At 57.4% G+C, this 24,384-nt stretch overlaps 1 protein-coding gene across 3 annotated transcripts; it reads right to left on the bottom strand.

Moving 5' to 3' along the window:
- Positions 1-2,467: 2,467 nt before the first annotated feature.
- Positions 2,468-23,677, bottom strand: SRL (sarcalumenin). Of its 3 annotated transcripts, none has more exons than XM_072349212.1 (7): positions 23,586-23,652; positions 14,912-15,010; positions 14,263-14,358; positions 11,089-11,124; positions 7,380-7,496; positions 6,703-6,936; positions 2,468-6,047 (listed from the first exon to the last, which is right to left on the bottom strand). In XM_072349212.1, the coding sequence occupies exons 1-7, from the start codon at positions 23,644-23,646 to the stop codon at positions 5,236-5,238; spliced, it is 1,455 nt and encodes a 484-aa protein (XP_072205313.1). In that variant the 5' UTR covers positions 23,647-23,652; the 3' UTR covers positions 2,468-5,235. The 3 variants fall into 3 exon arrangements, with proteins under 3 accessions (XP_072205313.1, XP_072205315.1, XP_072205314.1); XM_072349214.1 differs by lacking the exon at positions 11,089-11,124 and adding an exon at positions 16,366-17,280 and having other exon boundaries at positions 23,586-23,646; XM_072349213.1 differs by lacking the exon at positions 11,089-11,124 and having other exon boundaries at positions 23,586-23,677.
- Between the last annotated feature and the right edge of the window lie 707 nt (positions 23,678-24,384).

The following is a 24,384-nucleotide window of genomic DNA, read 5'->3' as shown; positions in this document are numbered from 1 at the left end:
CATTTGTCACCAGAAACGACACGGTGTCAAGGTCCCACCGGGGGCTCACGGAGATCCTTCGTGCTGGAAAAACACCCCACAGCCAAAAGCTGGGAAATGCAGACGTTCAGATTCCTGAGCCCATCTTCCATCTGCCCTCACGTGAATGGGATCTTTTGTTGTGCCACATCAGGGCGCCGTGCCACCACATTGATTTGGCAGCTATTAAAGCGTGCACCTTTATGCATTCTGACTCTATAGGAAGACGCTGCATGCCCGGAAGGACATCGGGGCTGGGAAAGGACACCTGGCCACTAGTGGGGTCTGAGGGGTTCCCCCAGATTGTTCCCATCCCCGATGGAAGCGGAGCATCCAAAGTGTTTCCTGGAGCACAGGAACACGTTCTACCTGCTGTGATGTGATCTGCTGAGAGCCTCCGACACACCCATAAATCACCTCTGCAAACTGCGCCTCTAACGTTTATCGGCTTGTTTCTGTCTGCAAGCCAAAGTGCCATTAGGCTGACTCATATTTTGGCATTTTGTGTTTGTATACAACAAGACTATGTTTGCAAGCAATGGAGAGGAAAAAAAAGAAAACACAAGGAAACCCTTCTTGGGCAACATTGCCATCCCTGCACCCGGCCCTGCCCTACAATACCCCCAAGGAGCAGAGATCAGCACCTGCCCCTTCTTTTCTTTCTCTTTCCCTTTCCTTTCCCTTCCCCTTCCCTTTCCTTTCCCATTCTTTTCCGTTTCTCTTTCCCTTTCTTTTCTCTTCCCTTTCCCTTTCCTTTTCCTTTCACTCTCCCTGTCTTTTCCCTTTCCCTTTCCTTTTCCCTCCCCTTTCCTTTCCTTTTCCCTCCCCTTTCCTTTCCTCTCCACTCTGCAGGGTTCAGCCCCACTCCAGGCACTGTGTGCTGGAGCTGGGGGAGAAGAGCAGCGTGTGGGGCGTGGGAAGGGGGAATGCAGCAGCCACCAAAGCGGATGCAGATGTGCGTGGAAAGCTGAAGAGCTCACAGTTTACTCTTCCTTCCTCCCACAGCAACATAACTGCAGTGATGTTTGTCATGGCAGGTAGGGCAGGAGGTGAACTTCTGGCTGGAAATCCTCCGTCCTGCTGAGAAACACCTTATTTAGGAGCAGCAACCATTAACCGTGGCATTGAGAAGCATTGGGCAGCACCCCACATTCTTTGGGTCACCTGCAGCCTCAGCCTGGCTGCTGGCACCACGGAAGGTCCCCCAGTGGCTGCAGGAGCAGATCTGGTGGCTGCTGCCGTGCTGCTGTGTTTTTTCTGTTCCTCCCACTGCTACTCCCGCTAATATTAGCAGCACTAATTGCTCGTCGCATACCATGCGTGTGCATATTAGTGTTTCAGAACGGCTAATCGCTGTGTTCTGTAATTAAACAGCCACTAATGAGCATACTGCAAAAGGAGCAGCCTGTTGGGTTGCACCCCGGCTCCCTGCAGAGCGCCCTTGGTCTTGCTCTGATAGAAGGCACTGCGCTGCCAGCTCCCCGTGCATGGCTGGCTGAGGAAAGGCAGGCAGCCTTCCATGGGAAGTCACACCTGGAGAGCCTTGGGGCTCCCTTCACTGCAGGGAGAAGCGTTGGCCTCGTGCTCACCATGAGAGAAATCGATTGAGTTACAGGCACTGCTCCTTGCCTCTGCAGCATAGAAACAGAAACCACAACAACTTCAATGCAAAAAGCCACTGGGTTGGGTTGTGGGTCACCTCCACACACACCAGGCAGGTGATGGAGAGCTCGGGGTGTTACATGGGGCCAACAATGCAGTGGGACTGTTACCTTGTGCCGAGTGCCAGCAGTGCCACTGCTGGGGGTGGGCAGGTCCTGAGCCCTGGGCTGCAGCACGGCAAGGCTGGGAGCAATGCTTGTGTTTTCCATCCAAGGGATGCGCCAGAGCTGCTGCCAGCACTGAGTCTCAGGGGAATCGGTTTTCATTCTGCCAGGAGCATTAATTTCTCATGATTCACATCTCCAAAGCAGCTTTGGAAAGAAAATGTGCTTTCGCCAGTCAGACCTTCACGCACGTCAAGATGCCACAGTTTTTTCCAGACTTTCCAAAGGAAGCCACGGCTGAACGAGACATTCCTCCTCCTCCTCCAGCTTTCCTGCAACAACCCTTTCAGATCACTGAGCTAGACAGATTGTTGGAAGGACACACAGACAGAGCTGGGCAGCAGGTCCCCAGGCAGGTCAGGCATCGACGCAGTGCTCCAGGGACAGAAGCCACGGCCATGAAAGATGTTGGCTGCTCACACCACGTGTCCCCAGGCTTTGTGATGGGGCAGCAGGGGACCCTGTGCTTGGGAGATCCTCTGTGGGTCAGAACACTCTCCTCCTAACCCTTGGGAAGGAGGCACAACAGCCCCTGCTGTCTGCTTTCCCTGCCTACCCCTTCCTCACACCACAACAGTGAGAAAAACTAAGCAGGCACCCATGGGAAATGAGTTTGGAAAAGATCAGGATTTATTAGACAGGCTGATGTTCAAACTGACAGTTTCATCCAAATGCACATGATCATGGGCATCTACACAGGCCTGTGCCCCAGCTATGCCACTCCCAACACAGCATCTGCCCAGCACCCTCTCAGGACAGATGCCTGCAGCCCTGGTGTTGGGAACATAGGGACTTAGGGTTTCTAAGCAAAACACCAACGTCTCCATGCTCCCCTTCCCACAGCTCCCAGATCTCCCCTAATACAGCTGGGAGGGTCTGGACTGACCAATCCCACAGCTAGGACTGGCTCAGTGTCACCCACCCCTCCAGCATGGGGCCAAGGCTGTCTCTGGCATTGGGCCACCGCTGCCATCGCTCTCACACGGGGTGCTGTGTGGGGCACTGCATGGGAGAGGGAACCCCAATGTTCCCTACTAGGGAGGGACATCGGCCATCACAGAGGAGCCCCATCTGGGACCCTCACACCGGGGGGGTGCACAGGGTATGCGGATGGTGAAGAGGAGAGAGGGGTGTAAATGGGAGAGAAGGCAATGAACACTGAAGAAAAGCTGGAGCAAAAGGAAAGGATCTGGGAGAAGGATGGGAGCATCCTGAGAGCAGAGCAATGCTTCCTTTGGGCCCAAGGCCATAGGGAGAGGTTGGGCTCCTTATGGGGCCTGAGACACCCCAGACTGAACCCACCAGCTCTGGAGGAACAAAGACCACAGAGAAAGAGATGGCACAATGCAGCACTTGCAAATAGAAAGTTTGCTTCTATGTGCGTTGCTTACCGTGACAACGACACACAGCGTGACGGCAGGAACAGCGACAACGTGAGCACACTTCTGTCAGTGTTTCTACTCCATTAGCTCCTAAGAAAACCATGCAAATTCGCCTGGCTGAGGACAGTGAGAGGCGAGAAAGAGTGGGTGAGACAGAGAGGGACGGCGATGAGCAATGGGATCACGTAAAAGAAGGAAAAGGGAACAGCGAAGGGAGGCAGCAGCTCTGGGCAGGTCTGAGATCTCGCAGCGCTGACTCATGAATGCATCACTTCTCTCCGGGCTATCCCGGCTGCATTCTCTGACACCTCTCCTCGCCTTCACTCATTACCTGCAGTCCCCTCCCATGAGACATGCCCCTTCCCACGCCTGGATGCGGAGATGTCTCGTTGTAACCAGTCCAGCTCCAGTCCCACCGCCACGCAGAGGCAGGGAGAGTGGGAAGTCCCTGGGTGGAGTCCCACAAGCCCACCCCGGCTCAGGGGACCTCTTGACAGCACCCAGCCCCAGTGCCCAGGGATGTGGAGCCCCACGGACCTTCTCTCTCCACTTACATCCCACGTGGCAAAGGGAAACAAGGGGTGCTGCCCTTCACACCCTTCTCATCACAGCAGAGCCTTCCATGTCTTTCATTCTCTTTCTCTCGTTCATAGCTTTTGCCTTTTTCTTGCCTCACCTGGCACCTTCATGTCTTCTTGTTCCTAACATAGGTAAGTCCTCCAGCACCAGAGCTTTCCTGGAGAGCAGCATTAGTGGTCCATTGGCAGATTGCTGGTGTGCTCGAAAGGCACCAGTCTCCATCCAGGCCGGCCTCTTGATGGCTTGCACTGGGCTCAGCACCAGCCATAATCTCCCAGCCTTCACTGCTGGGTTTCGATGTCAGCTCCCAGGGGAACATCACCTTCTTGAAGCAGTGCTCACTCTCCCGGGGCTGCTGGGGCTGAGTGTCGATGCACAGAGATGAGCCAAGAAAATCACAGCTAAGGTGGGTGAAGCCTGGAGAACAAACCACAGAAACCTGCCTGGATTGTCCTGGGGAGAACAGGTCAGCAGAGGGGGGGGAAAGAACATGGCTGGTGATCCTCCATTCCTGTTTCCCTTCACAGAGGGCAAAAACATGGGGGTCTGACTCAGAGCAAATGTTCAACGTGGACTGAAAAAGGCCTGCTGACACTCAGGCTTTGCTTGTCACCATTAGTTAATGGCAGGAGCAGGTACTAATGCCTTGTCTCTGTGCTGGCCTGGGGAAGGAAGAGCTTGCTCACACCCCTTGGAGGTTGCTGTGATTTGGGGTGCCATCCCTGTTCCCCCAGTACAACTGGGCAGGTTCCAGCAGTTCCTTTCCAGACCAGTTCTTTCAAACCTCATCATGGCAACCCATCTGGAGCCACAAATGCCCCTGCAAACAACCAGCGGAGGAACCGAATCCCTTCGTATGGCACACATCCAGGTGAAGGCTGCAGAATCAAGTTAAGCTCAGGTGTTATGTGAAAGGAGAACTCCACCAGGCAACCTAAAAGTCTTGGAAGGAAAACCAGGATCAATATTTGCAGGGATTTGCAGGATGTTTGTGCTGTGCCCCGGGGCTCCTGCTGATGCCCCAGGTTTCTGTGTCACCGCTGTCCCCTGTGCTCTCATGCCGTGCCCTCATTCTTGCTCCCTGCCAGCTTCACGTCTGCAGAGGTTGAAACTCCTGTTCGCCCATCTCGGCGCCAGTGAAGAAGCATCTACGGTTCTATCTCACCACACATTTCTCATACTTACAGCCTAAACATTGCCTTCTACGCAAAAGAACAAAGATAAAATGTCAGGAATTCACAGTTTTTATTCTCTTTCTTATGCCCACCCATCTTCCCCTGCCATTGATGTCAATGACTCAAAGTCCTCATCGTACAGTAGCCTTTGCCAGTGTGGCACTCAAAGGGTTAACAAACCATGGCTTCTTGGACAGATAAGACATAAGCTCATTCACCGGTAGGAACACGAGGATGGTTATGGCACAGAACACCTTACGGTTTCTTGTAGCGATTCTTTGGGGTTTCGCCACAGCCGGTGACGTCGCAGGAGAGAACGTTGGGCTTCTTCCCCAAGCCAATGCTTCCCAGCAGATCGGGAAGCTCACGAGTGATGGCCTTCTCGATCTTCTCTAAGTAGCACCCTCCCATGTAGGAACACTGCTGAGACAGCAGCTTAAAACTGGTGATGGGGTTGATGCCAAAGAAGTCCTTGTAAGCCTCGCGGTTGGGGAGGTCAAATTTGCTGACATTGGTCTTTGCCAGAATGGACTTAAAAATAAAGAACTTGTCAGGATCTTCCACAATGTCTCTGAACACCAGTTCTCCATCGCTAAAGAAGGTCATTTTGTCCTTGTAGGTCTGCAGATAGCGATCGACCAACAGGGCGTGGATGCGCACCCGGATGGCGTGTTGGCGGATGAAGGCGATCTTATTTTCCATCCTGTTCTCAATCACCTGGTTGAGATCTTCCAGGAGCGATATCTCTTCTTTGAGGAACAGGTCTCTGTGGGTATCCGGGTGGTACTCGTGGGGCCAGAAGGAGCTGACGTACACCCTGGGCGGCTCCGTGACATTGATCAGAGGAGCCAAGCTCCAGAACAAGGCCCCGTAGACCCTCATGAGCTCCTGGGTAGCCAGGCTGTCGGCTTTGTTCAAGATGATTCGGATCTGAGACTCGCGGCCCTTCAGCTGGCGAAACAGCATCTCCAGCTCCAGGCCCACGTCCAGCTTCGTAGGGTCAAAGACAACAAAGATGAGATCAGCTCTGTCGATGAACCACTGGCACACATCGTTGAACGGGTAACCTGGGGGAGAGGAAAGAGAAATCCAGCAGAAATGGCCAGCAGGGGTGAGTCCCTTCTGATCTGGGAATAGATAAACCTTGGGCTTGCTGTCTCACGCCCTGTCTGGCTTAGACAAGGTGTGAGGCACAGAAGACTTCTCATGCAGCACAGAAGCTGTTTCATAAGTGCTAAAACACTTAGAGCTTCTTGGCTTGAAAGCTCATTCCTGTGTCTGAGCCTGTGTGCCTCCCTCAGCCTCACCTCTCCAAGCCTTTCTCTCCAGGGAGACCTCGTACTGGATTTCCAGTACCTAAAGGAAGCTTATAAATACCATCTAGACCAAATTTTTTATAGTCTGATAATGACAGGATGGAGGGAATGGCTTTTAACTAAAGGAGGTGAAATTTAGGTCAGATGTTGGTGGAAATTCTTGACTCAGAGGGCAGTGAAGCTCTGGCACAGGCTACCCAGAATAGTGAGGGTGCCCCATCCCTGGAGGTTCCCAAGGCCGTGGATGGAGATATGAGCAGACTGAACTCTCCAGCCCCCACAGTGTAGGAACAAACCCCTGCTGTAGCCTAGGGCTCTTCCTCAGAGTGTATGAGTCATCTTGGCTACCCCTACGTATAACAGCATCCTTCCTGGAGCCCTTTAGGTGAAGGCAGAACACCCCTACCTCGTTCTTGCTGCTTGCGGTTTTCAATGATGCCTGGTGTGTCCACAAAGGTGACTCGCTCCAGGAGCTTGTGGGGCACCTCTATTCCAATCAGCTTCTCCAAGAAGTTCTGCCCGAACTTCTCCAGGGGTGAGAAGGAACGTGCACTGTCAGCAGCCATCACGATGCCCTCAATGGTCTTCAGCTTGGGGCCGTGCATGATGACGGTGAATTCAGAGGTGGTGGGTTCTGCCCCTGTCCAGCACAAGAGAAGCAGCAGAGATGTGTAATCCATGACAGGCACTGGACATTGCAGGGACTGGCCCAGGACAAAGTGGGGATCTTGGAAGCATCCCTTGCTTGGCAAGAGACACTGGGGGAACACAGGAATCAGAGCCATGGCATTCTCCCCAAAGCTCTGGGGAACACAACAGCAGGGCTGTTTTGTGAGGAAACCAGTCCTTCTGAAGGTGGTGCGGCTGAGAAAGGTGCTCTGGAAAAGCACCTTCCACTCAGCTCCTAGGGTACGAGGTGACACGGGCAGGAGCAAGGATGATCAGGAAGGGCTTTTCTCTTGGGAGGCTGAGTGCATTGGATCCTGGTGGGGAAGGATTGGGAGAAGCCGGCGAGGTGCCCTTGGTATGACTGCACAGGGAGAAGCCCACCCTCAGGGTGGAGGGCTGTGGTGAGCGAGGTACCTGTGTAGAGCTGGTAGGGAGTGTCGTCCAGCCCGAGGAGGTAGTTTATCATGGAGGATTTGCCAACGCTCCACGGTCCCAGGAATAGCACCATCGGCTTGGAAGTGATCTCCCCATCTGCAGAGAGGGGAAATAACAAGAGGAAGTGAAAAAACAATGGCTGCGGCCGCCGTGCGCCGTGCATTCCCTGCTGTAATGAGCATCCCATCTGAGCAGCACGGTGATGAAGTGCTTGGGGAGTCATCTGCCCACTGGGCTGCTCTCCCAGCTGCAGCTGCTTGGTCACACTGAGCCACGGCACTGCCCAGCGAGACCCATGCTGGCACTACAGTGAGATCAAAGCCTGTCTGCCCTGCTCCAAGCTTTGGCCCTTAGACTACAGAATGGCTGGAAGGTCCTTTAGTTACGGTCTTTGCTCAGTTTGAGTTCAGTTGGAGTGAGCACAGGGTTGCAGGGGTAGTTTTGGAGAGCAGGTGCCACAAAGCACTGGACATGCAAGGGATGTGGCCATGCTGCAGTTAAGTAGATGCCTCGTGCAAAAGGAGCTGGGGTGTTTGAAGGGTGCAGGGCTCCAGCCCAGCACAGGGAAGGCAAGTTCAACCAACAGACCTGTTCTGTGCTTGGGAAAGATGGGAGGAGAATTAACCACCACAGTACCCATTCCATCCTGCAGCTTGCTGAGAGGCTCAGAGAGCACAGGTGAAGGCTGCCATGGGGCCCACGAGGACCTGTTCCCACGTGTGATATCTACCTAGGACCAGTCCCTGCTCCAGAGGTACCATCAGCCCATGCCTATGCTGCCCAGCCCCACTAAGCCCCCATGGTGCTGGGCATGGTGCTGCCAGCCCTCAGACTGCATCCAGGGAGCCTAAATCAAGAAATGGAAGACAGAAGGGTGAGCTTCCATTTCTGGTGAGCTTCCATTTCTGGCAACCTTCACCACACCCACTTCACTCCCAGGGACCAGGCTACTCCACGCTGCCACCCAGACAGGAGCAAGGAACCTCACCAGCAGGCAGAGCACCCATCTCCACTTCAAGGGAGCCCCAAAACCAACGTGATGATGAGCTCTCACTTCCAAGAGTGATAGAGGGCACTGCATGGCAGCTTGGCACCCAACCCATCCAGCAGCCCCCACAGCACCACTGGAGAAAAGGAACAGGCTGACGATGTCTCTCCATGGGGCACAGGCTTGTGGCCATGCAGCTTAACCCCATCTAGGACAGGACATCCACAGTAGGGCCAGCAGGACTGGCCCTGAGCTTGTTCTGTGAGCCATGGGGCTGCACCAGTCAGAGCCCCATAGTGGGAGCACAGCCCCAACCCGGGGCAGTCATACTCAGCACCTCCTGCCTCCTCCGCCAGCAAACACACAGCCTGCCCACTTCTGCCTCCCTGGAACATTTGGGATCTGACTTTCTGTTCCCATGAGGGATAAAAACAAGTGTTGAAACCTTGGGCTTTTCTTATTAATTATTCCTCTGTGCCGCTGTATCGCTGCTGCTCTGTTCACTTGCTGGCTTTAATTGGGTTTCGGATTATTATTGTGCTTATCCCCTGTGATGTTGTGCCAAAGGTTTGAGGCGGGTCCCCACGTGTTGTTTCATAATAGGATCCTGGCCAGGTGTGGCTGCATGCAGGCTGGAGCCAGCAAGCTCCAGCTCCACCGCATGGACCGTGGGGCTCCTCCGGGTGCCATCCTCATGAGCCAGAGAGGCGAGGGGCTGTGCTAAGGCAGGCTGCAGGCCCCCAGCACCATCTCTTGCTTTGCTTTGGGAAGCTGCTGGGCCTGGAGGATGCCACCCCACGAATGGTCTCTCCTTGCTGCCACCCTGGGTATGGGAACAGGGAGCAAAGCACATCTTCCACCCTGCTGCTGCTTGGCCTGGCCTGCTGCACCCCCCACTGTGCCCTTCCTGTACGGGTTTACTATCACCTTGATGGGGCTGCCAGGGGAAAAAAAGGGCTCAGGCAACTGCCAGCTCCTGCAAACGATGACAGCAGCTCCGCCATGTGGCTCTCTCCAGCCACCAAGTGGCTGCTCGCTCCCAGCCCAGCCCAACTCACACTGAACTCTGCGCTCAGCTCAGCTCATTCCAGCTCATCCTGGTGGCTTCTGCAGACCTCACAACGGTAGGTGATCAAGCCCTGTGTGCAAGTGGGAGAACCCTTGAGGCCCTCTGCTTTTCATCCACGGTTCTGCTTAAATCTCAGTAGCTACTTATCTAAATCAGTGGGTTTCCAGAGCACAGAGCATGCTGAGAATCACAAAGCACCCAGTGAACAGAGCCAGAAGGGATTCTCTCCCTCTGAAGGGACTGTGCTTTCCCTTAGCCCACACCCTGGAGCACTGCTGCCCCTGGCAGGGCTGCTGCCCTGAAGGGGAGGACAGAGAACAGCTTCTCTCTGTCATGGAGGAACCATTTTCTACAGCAGTGGCTTCTTGGGAAGTTCCATGTTGCTTCCAAGGCCAGGCTGCCCTCGGGAGGCTGCCCTGATGCTCTGGGGCTGGGATCCCCCCTCTTTACCCTCTAGCCCAACAGAAGGATGGCTCAGCCTGTGGGAGCCTTCCCAAGGCAAAGCAGAAGACAAGGACAAAGCCTCCATCCTCTCCTCACTCAGAGCGTCCCAAGTAACCTGCCCTCAAACCCAGTGGGTTCAAACCCCTGGGCAGGCTCCCCCAGCATCACCCTCTGCTAACCCACCCCTGTGCCCAGACACCGCCAGTCCTGCTGCCAGGGCAAGGACAGTGCAGATGAGCCCACAGCAACCACGGGTCTGTGCACGACACACACATACCCATAGATGCAGGGCAAGCCACACGGGGATCCTCACCTCTGTGTCATGCATTCACCCCCAGGCGTGCACACCCACACAGGCAGCAGTGCGTACACACGTGTGCCTGCGCAGCGAGAGGCGCAGATAAGGCAGCTATCTGACATGCTAAATATACCTGCACTGCTCCCCATCGCCTGCACGACAGCGAGCCAGCAGCCCCCGGGCTGCATAAGGGCTCTGCCGCGTCGGGTATGGAGGAGCCTGTTTGGGCAGGACCGCAGGGCAGGGGCTGTGGGGTACGGCACGGGTCGGGATCTCCCCGTCGTTTTGCCGCAGTACGTTGCAGCAGAGACGCAGGGGATGGGCAGCGCTGCTTGGCCTCCCTCCCAGCCCCGCTCCTACCGGGGGCCGGGCAGCCCAGCCGGGCACGGCACGGGCCAGCAGCCAGCTCCAGCTCCCGGGAGGGCTGAGGCCGCCGCGCAGGGGCCGGGCGGTGTTACTGGGACAGCTGCTGCTGGGTCACGGGCTTAAACTGCAGCCGGGGGGATCAACGGGAGGAGTTCGGGGAAGTTTCTGCACGTAGCGGGGCGAAGGGTGGCAGGAGATCGACCCGCAGGGCGGGCACTGCGCTCTGCCCTACGGGTGGGGGGTGGTCCCGCAGGTCGGGGATGGTCCCGCAGGTCCACCGCGGAAGCCTTCGGGTCGTGCATCAGGGAGCTCGCGCCGTCCTGAGGCTTACCCAGGAGGGAAAGGTTTAAAAGCCCAGGGGAGGTGGAGGGTGCTGCGGGCAGGCAGCGTGCTGCTGCTGAGCTCGGTGCTGCGGGACAGAGAGCAGCTGAGCCATGGCTCTGCTGGGGTGAGAGAAGGGGAAGGGCCGCTGAGGAGCTGAGGCAGCGCTGTCAGCATGCAGGAGAGAGGCAGCGATACCAACCTGTGGCAGAAGAGCCCAGGGTGCGTCCGGGGTAAGCTGTTAGCGGGGGACACGGGGAGAGAGAAAAGGTACCGTGAGTCGAAGAAGGGATGCGGCTGCCTGGGTCTGGCCCGGGCCGGAGAGGGAGCTGAAGAGCGGCCCTGGCCTTCTCGTGGGTGGGACAAGCCAGCAGACGGCCACGTTTCCAGCAGGAAAGAAGGAGTTACAGTTTGTGAGCAACGAGACCCGCAGCTACCAGGATGAGATTCCAAACCCAGCCTGCCCTGTGCACAGGCAGCACTGCCACACCAGCGTTACACTGCAGCCAATCCTGCCCCACTCAGTTATTGCCTTCCCTGGCAGCAGCACTCACCAAGCCAACAGAGCTGCACGAGCCACAATCAGGACAACCAGCAGCCCAGAGATGTGCCCCAACCACGTGGCAGTGCAAGTGCATCCATCCCTGGTGAAGGCAGCTGCAGGCCATTCCCCACACAGGCATGCTGCTTGGCACACACACAGCAGTCAGGGTCTCTGGTGTGCACCATGGCCCTGCAGCAAGCTGCCCGTCACCAGGCTGCAACCTCAGCCAGGAACGGGCATGGCACAGCAGCCCAGCCATCACCAAGCACACAAGCAGAACCAGCACGTGAGTGCGATGGCGGAGCAGAGACAGCCTGCACTGGGCAAGAGGTGGGATGTCCCTGCTGTGAGCACAGGGCACGTGAATGCTCTGGGATGTGCTCAGACCCCAACACATCTCAGCCAGGCTGATGGTGCCTGCTGTGGTTCCCTCAGGACAGTTTGCACAGTGCTACAGCAGAGAGCCCCCCGTTGGGGCCAACAAGGAGCAAAGCTAGAAGGAAAGCAGATAAAATGGAGAGCTGCTGTGTAATGGAGGGGGATGAAGGAGAGCATAGCAGTACCCCCCTATATTGGCTTACACTTCCAAAGGTCAAGCATATTCCATGACACTGCTGCTCTACTGCTCACCCAGCTGTCCTGCCTTTCCCAGCCAGCTCAGCCTGCAGCTCTATGTCCCCTCCATGCTATAAGGGATTCCCTACAGGGTGGCTCACAGCACCTTCTGGTTCACAGGGACCCCCCCACCCCAACAGCAGGAACCCCTCCAAACCATAGGCAGCAATAGGACTCACCTCAGACAACAGAAGGGGCTCAGAAGGTTCACCTTCACCCACCTCACAAAGCCAAGGGGGCTGCCTAGGCCAACCCTCCAATTTATCTGCAGGCTGCTCTAATTACACTGCTAACGAGGGGTTGGGAAAAGCTGTATCAATGGTTATAAAGGGCAAAGTGCTGGGCTTAGTTGGGTTGTTTGGTGGCAGGACAAGCAGTTCTGATAAAAGGATTGGTCTTAGAGCTGCATCTGGCTGAGCTGGGGGCTGCAGGCAGCGTGGGAGCCCTGTGCCAGGAAGGCTGTCAGCCTTCAGGATGCATTGGGAGTTGTTCTTCATGGGGAGGAGGAACAGACTGTGGAGCAGCGATGTGAGAGAAGGCTGTTGAGAAGCACCAGAAGCTGTCCTGATGAGACCTGCTAAGGAGATGGGTTTGAGAGGGGCACAGGCTTCTAAAGCATGAGCTTTGGTGGGTCCCATGGGGACCTCAGTGCCTTCCCAGAAAGGAGCAGAGAGGTGCTGCTTGGCCACAGGGTGGTTCTAGAGCAGACTGAGATGTCCTGAGCAGGGAAGCAACCTGTGCACTGAGAGCTGGGGCTGCATCCTCTGGAGGTGAGCAGCGAAGACAGGGTAGGAAGCTGAGGACCCACCACCTTCTGTGATCTCCTAAATGCAGTGCCCCACAGTGAGCTGGCAGCAGGTGCTGGTTGCTGTGACCCCCAAGCTGCCCTCCCACGTGACAAGCAGTGCAAGGCAGGCCCAGACAGCACAAAGGCAGCGACACAGAGCTGGCTGCAGGAGCAGCAGTGCATGCCTCATGTTGTATGAGCCCTACACCCACCCACCCCATTAACCCCATGAGTGAATGGTAGCCAGTGCCAGGGTGTGGGAGCAGGGCTGGTGCTGGGGACTCCACAGCCCTGTCCCCACCCCATCCTGCTGTCCCCCAAGGGTCTTTTGCACTTGCTGCCCCTGTTGGGAGGTGAGCTGGCTTTCCTACAAAAGGTCACAAGTCTGGCACTGATCTAGGAGTGGCATCTGGGCTATAATGGGGTCCCTTGTAAAACAAGGGTTCTGCTCTCGGGGGATGTATCCTGTGGGTTTGCCCATACAGACGTGGGACCAATAAAAGCTGTGGAAGGAAGGTCAGGGCCACATGCAAGGTGCTTCTGTTGCACCAGGAAGGAGGGGCATTGCTCCAGGGTGAGAAGACAAAGCCCTGAGGGCACCCAGGGTGGGAAGCAGAACCTCAGGGCCAGGAGGGTGATGTGGGGTACACGGCCCCAGCTCAGGACAGGACTTCAGCAGAGGCTTAACCTCAGTGCACTGGGGCCTGGGGCTGGGCTGGAGCCAGTTGTCCAGACAATGTCCTCAGGATCACCAGAGCCAATGTCAGCCTGCGGTTATTCACATCAAATGGGTCAGAAGAGCCACCAGATCTGCGAGCATCCTGGGGCTGGAGCTGCACTTGCCTCTTCTGGAGGGACATGTGTACCAATGGGGCTCAGCCCAAGCCAAGGTCTGTAGCCACAGGGACCTGCTCACCTGACCCAAAGTGCCTGTAGTTGCCAAGGGGAGGAAACTAACTCCCAGGATAAAAGAAGGCTTGAGCTTGAAGGATACCCTGGCCACGTGGCCGTGTCCCATATGGAGCAGGAAGGATGCCAGCTCCAGCCACCACCAGGAAGCTCAACCCCAGCCTTGAGAGGTCCTAAGCTTCCTTGCCAAGCCCGTCTCACTGGGCCATGATCTCTGCTTGGCATGGGTACAGAGCATTGATGTTGAGCAGGTGGAGGACCCAAAGCAGGCAGAGTTCAATGTTCAGCCTACACAGATGGTCCTGACAGCAGATGAGCTAAGGCAGATACAGGAATGCCCGCCTCTGGGTGCTGGGTTCACTAGGGCACGTCCTCCAAGCCCAGCATGCTCATGGCCTTCTTGGGAAGCTGTAGAGGAAGCCAAGCTACCCGAGCCTTTCCATGACCTGCTCTCTGTGCTGCTGTCTGAATGCATCCCAATGACCTGACGGTGCCGGAGAGCCCGGTGCCTGCAGCATTACCTGTGATCTCATGCTGCCTCAGCTCATTGTATCTGTAGGACTGCTCCAGGGGCTTGATGGAGGAGTGGTAGATCTTCCTCAGCCGCTGCAGTACTCCTGGAGGAGAAAAGGCACATTGGTGACAGGCAAACCCCATCCATCCCTTCACATCCCTTCTAGGTACGATGCTGGACATTCCCTGCAGACCTTGAGGATGACTCAGCTGTAAATAAAGGGATGCATCTCGCACTTGAAATCCTGTGCAAAATGATCCAAGTCACGCACCTCGAAGCCCCTACCCTGCTGATATTTGTGCTGCTCTCGTACTTGCCAACAACTGATGCAGGAACCTCCCTTGTTAATGCTGTCTAGCACTCAACACCCATAATCCCCAAAGCCCTCCACCTCGGTGCCCAGCGACCTGGAGGCAGGCATTTCCCTGACACTTATCGCTCCCTTTCTAGTCCTGACTGCCAAAGGGACCAGCAGAATCAAACCTGATAAGAATAAACCAGAATTAGAATAAAAATCAAAACCCTTTATTACAAGTTGCCCCGAGCTTCTCCAAGCAGCAGAGAGCAGGGGAGCCGGCTTGGGCCAATACACCAGTTACCAGCTCCCTATCTGTATGCCTTTGTATGCCCCTATAAGTTAACGTGGGTCCCCTCACCTGAAAAGTCATCAGCAGGTTTGTCTTCGTTCAGCTTGAGGGTGTTCTCCAGGTGGGACCGGTCACGCTTGGTGGGCTCGCTGGCATCCTCAACCTCTTCTGCAGGGAAAGACAGGGAGACCCGTTATGGTGGGGGCTGATGGCGGGGGGCAAGGTGGGCGCTCACACAAGCTGTGCTGGGGGGAGGCTGATGGGGAACACGCACATCCCGAGCGCACCCAGCACCCACAGCTTTGGCACCGCGCTTGGTTTCTGTTTTGCAAACGCTCTCAGAGGGTTTGGTCAGAGCTGCCAGGGGAAGTGCTGTGGGCAACTGCTCTGCTCCGAGGAGGGGCAGTGGGGGAGAGGCGAGGGCCGGCGCCCATGGGGAATGTGAAGGACGTGCCTGGAAGGGGCTCTCGGGTGCTGGGAGTGCTGGGTGGGAACTGCGGCACCTGCTGCCCGCGGGGCCTCTGCCCAACCCGCTGCTCCCCGACAGCTGCAGCTCCCCTCAGCTTTGGGCACTGAGCTCTGCCTCTCTCCCTGTCCGCTCCTCAAAAATCACACGTCGAGCTGGAGACGGGAGGGTTTGCAAGGTCCTCTCCTGCTTCTCCATCTCTGCACCCTCCATGTGTCCCCAGTCCTAATGCACTAGCACAGCCGGTACACCAAGGGCCCTAAGAGCTGGGCTATGGGGCAGCACCGAGCCCCACGCTGAGCCTCAGGCTGGGGGGCTGAGGAGAACCTTTTGACTTGCCAAGTAAAGCCACCGAGACCAAACTGGGTTTTCCTCTCGGCACAAACGTAAACTTTTTTGAGCTTGGATGTTACAGAAGGAAGCAGAAAAAGAATCAGCTGGGTCCAGAGGTTGCTGCCTTACCTACGGGCACAAAGTCCGCCAGCACTTCTAGTAAAACATGGCAGGGGGGATCACTTTTCCTGAGCTAGCTGCCTTTGGCTGGTTGGACACACCCTGCCCACGGCCAGGGCGACGCTGCAGCAGCTCAGCGGTCTGAATTAGCTCTGTGCATCTTCCCTACAAGGCAAGGGCTGAGGGCCAGTGGCTGATGGACACGGGGCCCACCGGCATGGGCAGCGTCCTGCCTGTGTGCCAGGAGAGCCGGGTGAACTCAGCGGGCTGATAAATGTCCTCTAACAGCTTTGCAGCTGCTGAAAGGGATTGGAGGGAAGAGAGATTCTTATATGTGTCTGCAGATGAGAAGTCATGGGCTTAAAGTGCAGTGAGGGAAATGTCGGCCAACCTCGGTATCACCGCGACCAGCGCTGACGTCTGCAGGCTCCCACCTTGCCATCGCCGCCCACCCGTGCAGCAGTTAAGCACAAGCATTAGGAGAGGGCCATGCATTAGGCGCAGTTTAATGTGCCAAGCTCAGCTCCGCCAGGTTTGATAGTAGGTCACTCTCGATGCCCTCTGCTCGCTACGTTACAGCACACGGAGAGAAAAAGACTCCAACCTATCTGGCTGCGCCGGGGCTCAGCGGCAGCGAGGCGGGCACTGGGGCTGGCTGGGTTCTCCATTTCTGCTAATGGCGCCTTGTCTGCTGGGGGGTCTCCCACTGCTGCTGGAGGGTCTTCTGCTGTTGGAGGGTTCTCCAGTGCTGCTGGTGGGATTTTGAGCGCTGTTGGTGGGTCTTCTGTTGCTGCTGCTCCTTGTGCTGCTGTAGATGGGTCTCCTGCTGCTGCCGGGCTGCTGCTGCCCGAGCTGGGCTCCACGTCCCCGCAGGGTGGGTGATGGCAGCTGGCAGGGCCATCCCTCCGCTCTCCCTCACCGCCGGCTGCTGCCTTGCCGTGGCTGTTTTCCCCTGAAGTCTGTTCCGTGTCGGTCCCTTCAGCTCTGTCCTCCAGCCCCTCTGGGCCGGCACCATCCTCCTCAGACTCTCCCTCCTCTGCAGACTTCCCTTCCTCCTCTGACTCTGCTTTGCCTTCATCTTCCTCAGACTCCCCCTGCTCGTCATCTTCCTCTGAGCTCTGCTCACCCTCTTCCTCTCCTCTCTCGGGAGCAGACACTCTTGACTCCTCCATTTCCTTTCCCTCTGGGGCCATTTCCTTGGTGTCAGCCTCCTCTTCCTCCTGGCCGCCATGTTGTGTGCCAGGCTCCGGGGCAGCCTCTCCCTCTGCTGCAGTGCCGCCCAACACGGCGTCCTTTTCCGATGCCCCGTCAGGCCCCTCCTGGCCCTGCCCTGCAGCCTCGCTCAGGCCTCCCTTCAGCTCTTCCTCCCTCTCGCCGCCTCCCTCTGTGGTTCTGAGCACAGAGGTGTTGGCAGCTCCGCCACCATCCTCCTCCTTGGAGCTGCCATTGGCGGCCATCTCCTCCACGTGGGGCTGCACGGCAGACGAGGGGCGCTGGGCGGCATGGCCAACATCTTCATCTAAACGATGAGAACAGCTCGGTCAGTCTCACCCACGCCCGCCCATGGCCATGGGGGACAAGAGAAGCCTTTGTGGCCATCACCAAGACTTTAACTCCTGCTAAAGCATCTCCGGCTCCAGCTCGCTGTCCCAGCCATAGCAAGAAGCTGGCTGCAAAGAGGCATCTGCGGGCGGAAGCGCTGGTGCTGCCCAGATTGGGGACGTGTCCCTACGGCTGCACGCCACGGCCGCCCATAGCTGTGCAGCCTGTGGGGTGCTGCAGAAGCTCTGCGGGGCAGCAAAGCAGCCCTGAGAGAGGACTCAGCTGCGTGGGGAGCTCTGAAAGCTGGGAGCGAGAGGCTTGGGGTGCTTGGCAGGCAGAAGGGTCCTCCCCAGCCCTGCACAGCACAGTGGGCTCTGCCTCCCCAGCGCAGGGCCTGACCCCGCGGCAGGCACGGAGCTATTTATTGTGCACGTCCCTTCATTAGGAAAACATTTGCCACTCCGTGCAACTGGCTGGAACACAATGAATTTGTTCTGCGGGCCGGGAGCAGGCATCTGTATTTTCCATAGGCCTCCGACTGCAATTTAACATTAGTCAACGGATGCCAAAAATAAAATATCAACAGCTATACTGTCTCTGTTACAAACAGTTGCTGCTCGTCTAAATAATCCCCTGAAAACTCGAGTGCCTGCATACCAGGGAAGTGTTTCAGAGGAAAATAATGCCTTTGTACTCCAGCTGGTAAGCAGATGCCAACCGAGAGCAAGGCCACCGCTGCCCGGGCTGTGGTCAGGGCCAGCAGCTCGAGGATGGCACACGGCATGGAGCCAGGCCTCTCCTGCAGCCTCACACGTGGCATCCCACACCTTAGTGCTATGCCTGGGACCCACAGCACCCTGCTTGCCATGACACCCACTGCTTCGGCAGCACGATGGCGTGGGTGTTAAAGCACCCTCCAAGCCACCCAAAGGGGAGAGCTGGCACAAGGCGTGCTCTGCCCACCTGCACCCCGAGGGTCCCCATGGCAGTTGAGGACAGGGATATTCTCAGCATGGCCCAAAAATAGTCAGTGAGCCAAAGGGCTGAGAGGGAAGTGCTGCTTCCAGGGCAGGTGCTTGGGGGGGGTCAGGGCTGGTGAGGAGAGGCTGAGCAGGAGCAGGTGGGGGAGACCTCACTGGGGATCTCCATGTGTCCCTTTTGAGTGGATGCAGAGGACAGAGGTGTTCCCTGGGCAGGGACATGCTGCATCCCCTGTGTGCAGGGAGAAAGGAAACGTTCACCACGCACTCACACTGGGATATTCCCTGCCATGGGCTTTGTTTCCCCTGACCTTCATGGAATTACATAAAGCCCCTCTCCTTCTCCCTCCTGTTTCCCCTACATGGTCTCCAAATCCATCACAAGGCGAATTGTGCTGATCTGCAGATGGCTGGTGAGCACCGGGTGGCTAAATGGGCCGAAGGTTACGGGCTTAACACCCTCCTCCCGTCCTCTGCAGGCTAAAAATACACCCAGCAACTGTACAGTGGGGTCAGCAGCAGCTCAGAAGGGCACAGGCAGCAGCGGACCCTCACCCACAGGCACCCACTCGCTCATCTCCAGCCCTTTGACCAAGGGTGACATCCTCAGCCAGGAGTTGTCCTACAGCCCTGTGCACCCCAGCATGGAGCGAGACAGCAGTGATGTGCAAACCTGCTGTAAGGTGACATCGAGGCTCCCCTTGTTCATACCCTGCATTATGCCAAGTGTGGAAGAGGAAACCTCGACCCACTCACTGTCAGAACCCTTGGCTCCTGGCCGGCATGGCTAGGAAAGCAACCATCCTGTCCACTGCTGTGACAGCAAGTTGTGGCACAACCACAATGGAAATCCAGCAGTGTGATATGGGACACCAGTGCTGATGCCACAGCAGCCAACATGGGAAGCACGGGGATGGTTCCCCCATCCTACAGTTACAACGCATGCGCCCCTTCCTCACTGCTGTGCCTCCCTCCCTCCTTGCACAGAGCTGCATGGAGCAGTAATGAGAGAATGAACAGAGAGAGCCTGCCTCTGTGAATGGCATCAGGGCTGGAGAGAGCCAGGAGGGACAGATGGGCACAGGTGGCCCCGGGAAGGACATTCTCCCCCTCCAGCAGAAATAGGAGCCCTGAGCGTGGGGTCGGCGGTGCGTGGTGCCGCGGGGATGGCTTTTCGCACGCCTTCTTCCCCTGCCCGAATCTCAGCCCCAGCAGCATGCAGGGAGTTATTGCTGATGGCGGCTGTTTGGGGGATCAGCAGTTCTGCAGTGGGGGAGTGCCCCGGGAGGTGCTGAATGCCCCAGGGGGAACCATGATGCTCTTAGGAGGGCAGGGCCATGCATGAGCCCTGGCTTTGCCTCTCCCCGCTGCCCTGTGCTCACGTTTTACTCCATGGAGGAAAGCGAAAAGCCAACACCAACCAAGCTGAAAAGCCAACATCAACCAAACTGAAAAGCCAACATCAACCAAAGCAGCCTGGTTTCTCTTCTGCTCATCAAGGCATGGGAACCCAACACAAGGGATAGCTCCAAAATGGGTACCACCAATAGCCAGGGAGGTGACAGCCACCATCTCCCATGAGTGCAAGTGTGGCTCTCCCCCACATTCCCAGTGGGGCTCTGGGGGATCCCACACCCTGGGGTGCACATCTGATCTGGGAGCTGTGCCCATCCTGACAGCAGTAGGAGTGACAGCAGTGACGGTGGCACTACCCAGGGGGACACGGACACGAGGAGCTGCACGGCTTGAAAGGAAGCCAAGGCCAGCTCCCAACTGCCAAAGCAGTATTTCTTGCCATCGCTATTTTAATGAGGCCTGGTCGAAGAGTTGCTCTGGTCAAATGCACTCATTGACTTAGAGGAACATCTTGCTGCTATGAAAGAAAGACACGCGCATCTCCTTGTGGGGAACTCTGAGCAGACCCAAGGAAGCCTCTTGCTTATCTCTCCTCTCCTTATTGAGCGCAAGTGAGGCTGCACTGAACCTCATATCCATGCCTGGTCCTGACAGAGTCCTGCAATGGGCCAGGAGTGAAGTTGGGCTCAGAGGAACCACCCAAAACCTCCTGGGATTCCCCCAGGAAACACCGGCCACACCACAGACCCACTGCAGACACCCCCCGTGTCACTCTATGTCCCTGCCCAGTCAGCCCCTGCCTCAGTTTCCCACTCCGTGCACTCCCAGCAGCCCTGGGGCATTTTCCCAATGGTTTTGCAAGAGAAATCGCAGCGTGAAAGCTTCCTGCACACGGGAGGAGATGCCTGATCTCTGCAGACACAGCAGGGACATAGGAAACAGATCTGTCAGGCTGACTTGACCTGGTTTGTGGAGGAGATTTCAAGTTTAGCTGGAAAAGAAAATTGGCTGTTGATTTCTATAAATAGTGGGGTAGGGCTGCATGATATTTTGATTAAGAAAGCAGGGTAAGGAAACCTCAGTGATTAAAACCAGGCTCGGGGCTTGCTAAATATAGAGAGGAAAATGGGGAATGGTTTCTGTGGGGTGGTTTTCTGACTGCCTTCCCACAGGGTGCTCACCCCGGGGTTCCCATCGGAGCCTTGGAGGAGAACCTGAGCCTGTGAGTGCTGGCTGGCAGATGGCAACAAAGATGGGGAAAGTGGTGAAGGGAGAAGTGAGATGGGAGACCGGGGTCTGCAAGAGAGCAAACAGGGAGGAACAGCTTGGATTTCAGTGCCGGATGATGCTTTGCCTCACATGATCCCTAAACTTTTGGGGTTGTTCAGGTGGTACCGAGCCACTGCAGTGGGACAAGGAGCCAAAAAGCAGGGCTTTTCTATGGGTGTCAGCACCTAACCTGGCTCAGAGTGTCCGGAGACTCCCCAGCCCCTCCAGCAGCCCCCGCCGGCACACGAGCTCATTGGTTTCCTTGGGCTATCACTTACAAGGGAAATGTCCCTGCAGCTTAAAATAGACCAGCAGAGCCCTGCCAAGGTGCCACTGCCATGCAAAGAATGGGGCGATTCTATGAGCAGTTTGCTCACCCTCAGACCTACTGCTTGGGTTGGGATTTCGGCCCTCACAGCACAGCATGCAGGTCTCTGAGTGGGGACATGGTGGGGACACGAGGTTTCCTGTCCATCCACCCTGCCTGGATGGATGTCACCTGCACGGCATGCCAAGAATGCTCCCTTCAACATGGGGTCTGATGGGACCAGGGGTCACATTGCAACAGCATACCCAATATCTGCCTCTCTTTGCTCAGCCCATAATGTGGGAGAGAGCCAGGGTACCCAGAGAGATCAGGATCTCCACTGCACAAGATGTGACAGGGATGTAAGTGGCACAAAGGACTGAGGGCTGTGGCATCCCATACTCTGCATCTCTGCACCAAACAGCAGTGGTGCCCATGGTTGTGCTGATGCTTGGCTGGGGGATGGTGACCCCACAGCTCCAGGGAAGCAACTGGATGGGATGGAGGTGGGGGGAGTCTAGGATGGCAAAGCTGCAGTCAACCAGTGAGATCACCTCAAGGTGGCACATCCTGAGAGCGGGGACCTGCCCTGAAGTGAGAGCCCACGTCAAAGTGACACGTCCTGGGAGATGGGATCACCCCAAGATGCCACGAGGATGTGGGGATGGAGCTCATGCTGAGGTGACACATCTCAGGTGGGGGGAACACGGCAGGGTGCTACGTCCTGGGAGATGGGGAGTGCCTCAAGGGTGGTGCATCTCACTACAGGATGACACTTCCCAGGCAGACATTTCCAGACAACACTTCTGAGAAGGGCTCCACCTCAAGGCTCCATCCTCAGTGATGGGGAATCACCCCAAGATGCCACAAGGACGTGATGACAAAGCCTGCCCCAAGGTGGCACATTCTGGGCTTAGGCAGGATGGGGAGTCCCAGGGCACGGGGGTGGTGGCCATGCTTGCTTTCACAGGCAGAGCTCTGTGCCAGCCCTGTTACACCCTCAGCACTCACTACGGAAGGGCACAAGTGTGCCAGGGTTTCCCTCAGCTCCTTGCCCAGCTGGAGGTGGGCAAGGTCCACGGCGGGGAGCTCTGCCAGGCCCGGCCACGTGGGCCATGGGCCCTTCCCACCTTTGGGAGTGGTGACAGGGCCCCAGCAGCCCCAGGCGTCACCAAACCAGCGTGAAGCGACAGCCTTCAAGATGGCAGCAGCAACCAGGGTTATGGGGTTAGTTGGCAGTCAGTGCGGGGCACATCCACGAGCCCGGCTCTACCCAACCCATCTGCCGGACCACCCGTCCCGTGGAGCTGCCATTGCTCCCCACAGCACCAGGCTGAGCCCAGCACCAGCCAGGCTGGTTGCAGTGTCCTCCTGTCACCCTTCTCCAGCACCTCATAAGGCCACCAGCTGTGCCCAGAGAGGACCCCTCCATCACTCTTGTTCCCATCCACAGACATCACCCAGCTGCCGGCAGTACACACCCCTCACCCCAAACCCATTTTATTCACCAGAATGGTAAAAGATGCCCTTAAAAGGCTACAACTGCACCGTGCTGGGGGCACCGGGCTGCGAGAAGGCAGCAGCTGTGGGTGCTGCACGCGGGGCCGTGGTGGCGCGGGGGCCAGGCGGCCGCAGGAGCGCAGTGTCCCCTTACACGGCTGTTTCCATACTTAGCTGCCCCCCGGCAGCGCGGCCGCCTGAGCCCGGCCAGGCAGCAAACCGGCCCAAATTAACTCAAGGGCAAACAAGGGTAACGGCGGTGCCCCAGGGGACGCCACGGGACCGGGGAGAGCAGCGGGGTCTGGAGGTCACCCCAATGCTTGCCAGAGCCTCGGTGGGTGGGGGTCCCGTGCTCAGTGCCCTGGAGCCCAGCGGTCCCCACGCAGGAGCTGCAGCCCAGCAGCACCGAGCTGTGCCAGCACCCAGGGGTGACACTACCCCCAGCACCTCAGCTGCAGCACAGCCCCTGTGCTCACACTGAGTGCAGAGCAGGGACCCCAACCCACGTCCCTGCCAGCCCCTCCTGACTGCACGTTGCCTCAGCTCTTTGTGTCCCTACAAGTTTTGGGGGTGCCAACAAGTCCTGCCCCAGGCACCACTCTGAAGTCAGGCTGAGCTCACCGGGCACCCACAGCACCATGCACACCCCCAGCCCTGCTGGGCACCCAGAACTCCATAGGCACATGAAGCCCTATAGGAGCTTCCAGTCCTTCATGCACCCACAGCCCCATAAAGTACCAACAGTCCCAACAGGAACCTACAAACCCCACTGGGCACCTATAACTTCTCAGGCACCCACAAGCCCACCTGGGCACCCACGATCCCGTAAGCACCCACAGCCCCACAAGACACTCGCAGCCCCACGGGTACCTGCCGTGCCGAGGAGCAGGAGCGAGGCCACGCAGCAGCACAGCAGGTTGAGGCGCTTCATGGTGGCTGCCAGGAACTCTCCGCCGCTCGCCGCCCCTATTTATACGCCGGGCCGGGGGCCGGGCTGCCGGCTGTCGGCTCAGCCCTGCGCACACGCCGCTGCAGCCGTTCCCGGGGGCCCGCGGTCGGGGCCGGAGCGGCAGCGCTACGGTGCTGGTGTCGGGGCCGGGTTGGCACGGTGGCACTGCCGATGGGATCGCCGTCCCACGCCACGAGCTGTCCCCTAAGGGTGGGCACAGCCGCTGCGCAGCGCCCCGGGGACATCCAACAAGGAGGATCCCCCGACAGCAAAAGCTGAAAGCGCAGAGGGCGGTGGGGATGGGGATGACGGTGCGCAGCCGGGGGCGCAGCGGGGATGCAGGATCGTCGCCGGGCTAACCCTAACCGTGACCCTAACCCACGCACCGTGAGTGGGAGATGGAGGGGCCCACAACCGCAGCGGTGCCCCCCAAAAGGCACGGGAGGAGACGGCTGTCCTCAGAGCCCAGGAGATTCACATCAGTCCCAATCACCCACCGGCTGGGGCAGAAAATCCTCACTCCTCCCACCCCCCAGCTGACAGGGGTCATCAGAACCGGCCCTGCAGCCCCCCCAGCGCAGTGCAGGTGAGCCAGGTGGCTGGGACAGATGCCGTCCGGACACCCCCCCCGGACCCCCCACCAGAAACAACAGCAGGCTGGAGCTTCTAAAAAACAAAGTACAAACTTTATTTTGTTTCTTTACAAAGGCACGAGCCTCT

The sequence above is a fragment of the Excalfactoria chinensis genome, chromosome 14 (genome assembly GCF_039878825.1).
Source record: "Excalfactoria chinensis isolate bCotChi1 chromosome 14, bCotChi1.hap2, whole genome shotgun sequence".
NCBI lineage: Eukaryota > Metazoa > Chordata > Aves > Galliformes > Phasianidae > Excalfactoria > Excalfactoria chinensis.
Note: the sequence above shows the minus strand (reverse complement) of the source record. Positions and strands in the feature narration are given on the sequence as shown.

What these genes read in the sequence shown, in the direction of transcription:
- SRL (XM_072349214.1), bottom strand. Translation starts at nt 23,646, where the DNA reads ATGAAGCGCCTCAACCTGCTGTGCTGCTGCGTGGCCTCGCTCCTGCTC. An exon ending in ACCTGCTGATGACTTTTCAG is followed by an intron (nt 14,359 to 14,911) that starts GTGAGGGGACCC and finishes TTTCTCCTCCAG; the next exon opens with GAGTACTGCAGCGGCTGAGG. An exon ending in TCCCTACCAGCTCTACACAG is followed by an intron (nt 6,937 to 7,379) that starts GTACCTCGCTCA and finishes TGTGCTGGACAG; the next exon opens with GGGCAGAACCCACCACCTCT.